The sequence below is a fragment of the Populus trichocarpa genome, chromosome 5, assembly GCF_000002775.5.
Source record: "Populus trichocarpa isolate Nisqually-1 chromosome 5, P.trichocarpa_v4.1, whole genome shotgun sequence".
Classification (NCBI taxonomy): Eukaryota; Viridiplantae; Streptophyta; class Magnoliopsida; order Malpighiales; family Salicaceae; genus Populus; species Populus trichocarpa.
The window spans coordinates 1,260,730-1,269,007 of record NC_037289.2 but is presented as its reverse complement, the minus strand read 5'-3'; the positions used below and the strand labels follow the sequence as shown (position 1 = coordinate 1,269,007).

The 8,278-nt window shown below is 33.7% G+C and overlaps 1 protein-coding gene across 1 annotated transcript; it reads left to right on the top strand.

Annotated features, from left to right (window-relative positions):
• The first annotated feature begins 1,364 nt into the window (after positions 1-1,364).
• LOC18098611 (ATP-dependent DNA helicase Q-like 1) lies at positions 1,365-5,844 on the top strand. The gene is made up of 10 exons (XM_024601093.2): positions 1,365-1,620; positions 2,211-2,578; positions 2,663-2,923; positions 3,059-3,222; positions 3,380-3,476; positions 3,569-3,612; positions 3,976-4,090; positions 4,175-4,528; positions 5,130-5,354; positions 5,449-5,844. The coding sequence occupies exons 1-10, from the start codon at positions 1,506-1,508 to the stop codon at positions 5,557-5,559; spliced, it is 1,854 nt and encodes a 617-aa protein (XP_024456861.2). The 5' UTR covers positions 1,365-1,505; the 3' UTR covers positions 5,560-5,844.
• Positions 5,845-8,278: the final 2,434 nt, after the last annotated feature.

Sequence of the window (8,278 nt, the reverse complement as noted above, 5' to 3'; positions counted from 1 at the left end):
TTCCCTTCCCTTCTCTTTTTGTTGCTGGTGATCATGACTGTTGACAAACAAAGATATGCATAGATCTTGATTTCTGGGCAATCTTCAACATTTTTTTTTGGTTGGATCTTAATTGCTTATATACCATTTCCAATCTTTCATATGCTTTGTGAGAAATGGCAAAAGCATTAACATATTGAAAGCTCATGCCCCTTCATGGCTGCTAGCGTCATGCATCTTTAAATAACATTTTTATTTGAAGTGCGTGTAAACTGATTCGGATATTCATATTAAACTAAAAAAAATAAAAAAACATGATTTACATTCACCCAATTATATAAAAAATATTAATTTAATATTTTTTTTAATTGATAAAACATGATTTCAACGATAAAATATTTCAATATTTTCAAGTAATTATCTATAATTTTGGGCATTAAAAACTCCATAAATTAGTGGTCTACAGTTAATTCTCTTAATCATTAGGATGCATATTGATGTTGTGTTATTCAAAATATGAACAAACAACTATTGTATGTAGCTTTGAAGGAAAGAGTTCCTAGCTAACCATGCATGTAACCAAAAACAATTTCATTCATGCATATGAACAATAATTGTATGGTTGATGCTAGGGCGTGCTAAAACATTATTAAAAAAAAGTAAATTGATATATAATTTGACTCGAGAATATTTTTGATTATCATAAAATACAAATCATATGATTTGATTTATCTCATATCTTTGGAAGGAATTTAATATATATATATATATATATATATATATATATATATATATATATATATATTCAATTAAAAACTCAAAGATATATGATTCAACGAAGAATTGTCAAAAAAGACCATAGTAAATGCGGGGGATTTCACTAATTTCAAAGACTTCGGCAATTCAATTTAACCAATAAATTAATTAGTTGGAGAAGAAACTAATAATAAATAAAAGAAACATAAAGAAAATGATAAATCATGATGTGGGAATGGAGAAATGATGTCTAAGTTTGGCTAAATTGTGGCTTTGGCAAAGAAATTTCTCTTTATAATAAATCCATCTCCTTAAAAAAATGGACTATTTTTTTAAATTTCTCATCTTGATTTATATATTCAAATTATGCTTGTCATAATATAAATAATTATTCTTAAAATTTGAGAGCTTGAAAATTTAATTTATATATCCTGAATAATCAAACAAACTAAAGTCGTACTTGAATCTAATTCATTTTAAAAAAAACTTACAAAATACACAAATGCTAGGTTATTTTTTTGTATATATAAATATTTTAAATAATACTATAGTAAATCAGAAAAAAATACTAAAAAAAAGAAATTTATATTACTATTGCTATCACACTGTAGCCCAAACTGATACGACACCGTCCATAATATCCCTTCACCACAAACTAGCCAAAAATAGCGCGGGAATTTCATCCCTCTCAAATCCTCCTCCAGCCCCCCACCCACTCACAATTCTCGATTTGGAACCCGACAAAGCTCAATCAAACGAAAGCAAAAGAAATGGGAGGTCGTGATTTGGAGTTGGAGAGAGCTCGATTTCTAAGCTTGGCTTTGGAGTTTGGTTTCGATGAAGAATCTGCAAACAAATGCCTAGACCGCTTGATTTCTCTCTATGGTAACTCACCCACCCAACCACTCATTCACTCACTCACTCAATTTCTGATAAAACCCATGTTTTACTTTATCGGTTTTGTTGATATTTTCTCAGTGGGAAAAGAATTGGTTTAAAAGTTGCAATTTTTTTATTTTTTCTAGAGAAGGTGATTTGGGTTTTTTTTTTTTTTTCCTGTGAACTAAGCAGGATGAGGTTCTTTTGAAGTTTCAGAGAATTGGGTTTTTGAAAATTTGGTTTTTGTGAAATGGGTTTGTTTTAAATAGAGCGATTAACGGGTATTGATATTCTTGTTGAAACTAAGCTTGGTGTTCTGGGATTTTCTGTTCTGGTGCAAAAAGGGTGATTCTTGAAATGGGGTTATAATTTTTTTTTGGCAGAATGGATTAGTTGATTGATGCTAAGAATGTTCGCTGCCACTTTTCCTACTAGAGCTAGGAACTTGGCTGGATTTTCTCCTTCAAAGGCTTTGCTTTTGGAGAACCTGAACCATGTGATGATGGTTTTGTGCTGTGTTGTTTTGTTTGGTTTTTTTATTTACTCTTAGATATACTGATGGTTTTCCTTTTCCTTTGTTTTTTATGGTGGTGAAGGTGATGATGGCCAAGATTTTATCACAGTTGAGTGCTGTGGGGATGATTTTCTTGTGGCACTGGCTGAATCTATGCAAGACACTGAGGACTGGGGTGATGATGATTTACAAATTATTGAATCAGAAGCTTGTGGAACTTTAACTAACATGTTTGAGGAACATGTTGTAAAGAACAACAATAAAGCAAATGATGATGAGAACTCGAGAACCTACATAGATGTTACTGATGATTCACCTGAACCTAAAAAGACAAGGACTTTTATGGAATTGGATTCTTCGAGTGATAGTGAAGAAGAGCCAGATTTTAGTTTGGAAGAGGAAAATCATGATTTATTTACCCCCTTGACTAAACGAATTTCAGGATCTTTGGTGAGAAATGTTTTTAAAAATAAATTTAGTTCAATGTTGCTTTTTATCTCAAGTGTGAGAATTTATATTTGTTTTACTTTGAAGGACTGTAAAAGCAGTGTTACTCAAGGTTCAGTTTCCTCAGTTGGCAATAAAAAGCAATGTCCCAGGATGTCAAAAGATGACCATCGGAGTCTCAATTATGAAGAATTACAGGCTTTGGATGACTTTGAACTAGCAAACGTTGTAATATTTGGCAACAAGACATTTCGTCCATTGCAGCATCAGGCTTGTAAAGCAACTGTGGCAAAGCAAGATTGTTTTGTTCTTATGCCTACCGGAGGCGGTAAAAGTCTATGTTACCAGGTCATATATCTCTCTGAACACCAAGATTATGCTGTTTCTTTCTTTTTATTTAGATGTTTAAAGCAGCAGTAACAGAAAAGGCTGTGTTCATGTGGCTAACAGTACTTCGTTGTATTTTTTGCCTGTCCTTCACAGCTTCCTGCAACTCTGAAACCTGGTGTTACAGTGGTCATATCTCCCTTGCTTTCCCTCATTCAGGATCAAATTATCACACTGAACCTCAAGTTTGGAATACCAGCAACTTTTTTGAACTCTCAACAAACTTCTGCCCAAGCAGCAGCTATCCTCCAAGAGCTAAGGCATGTCCCCTCCCCCAGTCCTGCTTTAAATTCATACAAACCTTTTGTTTTTTGCTTTTGACAATTCAATGGCAAGATTTGTTTCCAGGCTCCTTTCTCACTACATTATATTTCCATGACTGGACTTCTCATTGATCTTCTGTTTTCTTTATCTTAGAAAGGACAAGCCATCATGTAAGCTCTTATATGTGACTCCTGAAAGGATTGCTGGGAACCCAGCATTTCTTGAAATACTGAAATGTCTGCATCTGAAGGTGAGTTGTTTTTGCAGGTTCTTAGTGACTATATTGCTATACTGTTTACTATTAAGTCTATATCTTTTAATGGTGCTCCATGTAAATCACAGGGACAATTAGCAGGTTTTGTTGTTGATGAAGCACATTGCGTGAGGTATGGTCTCTTTTAGTGCATCATGCTGCAATTATTCTGTGTTGGATAAAACTAGCGTAGACACTCATAGAAATACATTATAGCATGCTGAGGAAGACCGCCCTTTTGAGCTGAACTTTTTTTTTTACACTTCCCATATGCACTCCTTAACATTGGCACCATACAAGGACTGCAAGAATTTTTTTTAAGTGTCAATGTTCAGTGTCTTCAATGAAAATTACAGTTACAATTTTAGTTTTAAAAATGGTGGTGTCATTGTGTTTTTTTTAGAAGAGTCACTATGCATAGGCCATTTTAGAATTTCAAAATTCTAACAATAGACTCCTGCTACCTATCAAATTCCACCTCAATAATGTTTCCCAGCCAGTGGGGACATGATTTCCGTCCAGACTACAAGAGATTAGGATGTCTAAAGCAGAATTTTCCGGTTGTCCCTGTTATGGCGCTGACTGCCACAGCAACCCATTCAGTTCGTGAGGTAGTTACTCTGGAATGCTTTGTTTCTCTTTTAGTGCCCTTTTCAAGGAAATAACATTTTCCCTTTTGAATAAATCGTCTTCAGGATATCTTAAAAACTTTAAGAATTCCAAGGGCTCTTGTCTTAGAGACAAGCTTCGATAGACCAAATTTGAAATATGAAGTGGTTGGGAAGACCAAAGAATCGCTGAAGCTGCTTGGAGATCTTCTAAGGGATCGTTTCAAGAATCAGTGTGGAATAGTATACTGCCTTTCAAAAAATGAATGTGTTGAGGTCTCGAAGTTTTTGAATGAGAAATGTAAGATTAAGGCAGTTTATTATCATGCTGGTTTGGGAGCTCGCCAAAGAGTTGATGTTCAGAGGAAGTGGCACACAGGCGAAGTCCACATTGTATGTGCTACTATTGCGTTTGGAATGGGAATAGATAAACCAGATGTTGTGAGTTCTTCTAAATTCTTCAGTTTCTATTTCTTAATTCTTTTGTGGAAAGTTTAGCTGTGGTGATTTGCTAATGTATGACCACTCTAATCATTCATACCAACTCCTATACTCTGTGAAATTGTATCCTCTGGTGGTTGTCAAATGGAAAAGTTGTTAGATATGTAATACATGTTCTTAGCAAAGAGAGAATTCATTTTAGATAACCTACATATTTGGAACATGTATGATGGCTGTGCATATCAAACTGAGATTAGTACAATTTCCCCAAGATTAAGATTATTACGATAACCTGTATCAGATTGGATGAGAAAGAAGCAGATCTTTGTGTCATATTGAAGTAACAGGCTTTGTAGTGTTACAAGTGCTATCACTTATTTTCTGTTATGAAACAGAGTTGTAAAGATTGAGTAGTTTATTGCTATGAACTGTAGGAAACTCCAATATGCCAGAATTTCACTTTCAACATAGTTCTATTTCTGGCCTGCTATCTTGATTTGTAATTTTTATTTATGACGTCTTAATCTTTGGTAACTTTTCATTCTTTTTGCTGGTTATCCTGAACTGTTTTTCTTTGTTTTTTTATCTTTCAAATGCCCAGCGCTTTGTTATCCACAATACATTGTCTAAATCAATTGAAAGCTATTATCAAGAATCTGGAAGGGCTGGAAGAGACAGTCATCCTGCTACATGCATTGCTCTATATCAGAAGAAGGATTTCAGTCGGGTTGTATGTATGTTAAGGAGCGGACAGGGTTATAAAAGGGAAAGCTTTAAGCCAGCAATGGCTCAAGCTCAGAAGATGAAAAGCTATTGTGAGCTCAAGGTAAGTAAACTCTCATTAGAAATTCTTAGACCAAGAGTGAGAATCCATCATCAAATAAAACATTGCTTCATTCCTTTTCTTTCTGAATCTCCAGGTTGAATGTAGAAGACAAGTTTTACTTGAACACTTCGGAGAGTCTTTTGATCAAAAGGCCTGCAAATTTGGCTCTAATCCCTGTGATAACTGTCTCAAGACTACCTTGTGAGCATGTTTCCATTTGTCTTCACCAGGGCATTTAATCCTCTGGCCATCACTAGGATCTAAGCTATTTCTTTCCCCTCCTATAGCCATGCCAAAAAACCCCACTAGCTCCAAGAATCAGACCCTCCATGATCTCCGATGTGAAACCCTGTCACGGGCTCTTGGCTTGGCTGACTCCCTCAAGATACCCTTGTCTCAGGAATGTTTTTCAATCAACTATGTAATCATTGCACAGATAGTTTAGAACTTATTGATGTTAAGGTTATGTAGCATGATACATTTGCATGAATCGAAGCTCTAGCTCTCCCTGGTCCAATCGAAGATAGGCCAGGCCATCCATACCAGAATTAAAAGATTAATGAGTAATCATTTCACGCCATGTGGTTTCAACACATGAACTCGAAAACTATAGAGGTTCGATCCATTTGATTGGGAATTTAAACTCCAAGAAACTTGGATCGTAATTCTTTGCCATGGCACCCTCGAGAAAAGGATGCAACTAACAATGCGTGGATGCACAGCAAATCAAGGGGAGAGCAAGGGTGTGGTGTGATTCACTGATTCCAAATTGCAGCTGCTTGTGAGTACTGATGGCCGCCGTTGACTGGCCCTTAAAGTCCATTTTGTGTTGTCTTAAGAATTTTATGCGAAGTGGGTGGCAATTGGTATGGACTCATCGTGTCCTCGTAAAGGTAAATTCTTTAAAATCTTTTTGTTTTTATGTTTTAAGAATATTTTTTTTAAAAATTAAATATTTTTTATTTATTTTACTTCAAATTAATTGTTTTTTTAGTATTTTCAAAAAAATTTAATGTGTTAATATTAAAATAATTTTTAAAAAATAAAAAAATATTTTAATATATTTTCAAATAAAAATATTTTAAAAAATAACTTTTATTACCTTTCTAAACACTTCATTACATTAGCTGACTATGACTAAAAAAAAATAAAAAAGAAAGAAAGGATAGGCTGGTAGGTGGGAGCATGTGGATAGAATCTGTAAAGGTTAGCATGGTGGTTGTTAGTTGCTTTTTATTAGTGTTTTAAAATATAAAAAAAACTATATATATAAATGATAAAAATATATTTAAAGTGGATAAAAATATAAAATAAATTTATTTATATCATAATTTTAAAATTAATTCATATCTTTTCAAAATAAAAAAATGCAAAAATATATTTAATTTGTTTTCATTCATTTTATCTATCTGGAAATAATAATCAAATATTTACTAATTGTAACGATATATATATATATATATATATATATATATATATATATATATATATATATATATATACATCCTCACGCCCGCACCTGTTTATACAACAAAAGAAGATGGGATAATTTTTAGGTATAATTCATAAATTGTGTTTACATGACTTTTTAAAAGTATTTTTTATTTACAAATATATTAAAATAAATATTTTAATTTATTTTTTATATTAACATATCAAAACTATAAAAAAAATACCAGTAAAAATATTAATTTAATATTTTTTAAAATCTAGTGCCCTTTTAAGATGCAGTTAGAGGCACTGCTAGTAATTTTTTATATCAATATATTAAAATTATAAAAAAATACTTATAAAAATATATAATTTTTAAAATCGAGTGCACTTTTAAGACGCTGATGGAGGCACTGCTGGTAATTTTTTATTGGAATAAAATCTGGATTCTTAAAACAGGCCCGCAATGACCTTATACAAATCCAATTATAACTTTGCCAAGTAGGTGGACACCATTGCCGGCTTAATATTCAACAACAAATCTAAGATCTAAGATCCACAGAGCCATGAAGTCTCCCTGAGACTTTTTTGACACAAGCACATGTACCGACCATGCAGTTATTATGATTAATCAACTCACAATCCTCCCTCCCTTGTGATAAAATAGAGTTTTAGACGATGACGTGTCAACAACCCCAGTAGCATGGTCACGTGAGAGCATATGAATTTGCCTAGAGTGTTTGCTTGGATCCAAAACTTTCTTGATCGCCCATATGGCCAGTTTTCCAGCTAGAGGATGAAGGTATGCAGAAGCAAACAATTCTGGAATAATTCCGAGCTAGATAAAGGTCGGAGCCACTCTCTGTTTCCCTCGAGATTTTAGCATGGAGAAATTATTGGAGTGGAAGAAAACCTCTGATATGGTGATGTCACAGAATCTTAATAAAGTTGATGTCTTGCTCTATCCTTTGACACTGAAGTGAAAGCAGGTGGCGATAGAGACCTTTTACCTGGGAAACTAAACTCGATGACAGCACAGAATTTAAATAAATTGGATTAGATTTACCTTATACTTCCATCTTCATCCCACCCCTAACCCTCCACTTCTACAACATCGGCACGGATTTACCCTCAAGATTTTTTTTTTCAATGAGATTACTTAATAAATTAGTTTATTGGATTGGCATGCCAAAAGTTAGAACATTTGCTCAAAATCTGACTGAGAAAATGGAGGTTTGTCTTGTACCATGTATTCCAAATTGAAAAACCTAACTATTCTAGGGTTTCCCCCCTTCTTCTTCCCTCTTGTGGTGCCAAGATAACAGCATGGCATCGACCCTCGATTGTCGACATTAATCTTGAACAAAGACTCCCATTATTATACTCGAGTAACTCTTCATGCCTTGATAGACAATTTTGAGTGCATAAATAGCAAAATCTCTGTGCTTTTTAGTCTTGAAGAAGCACAGAAAAGTGCTGGCAATTGATTTAGG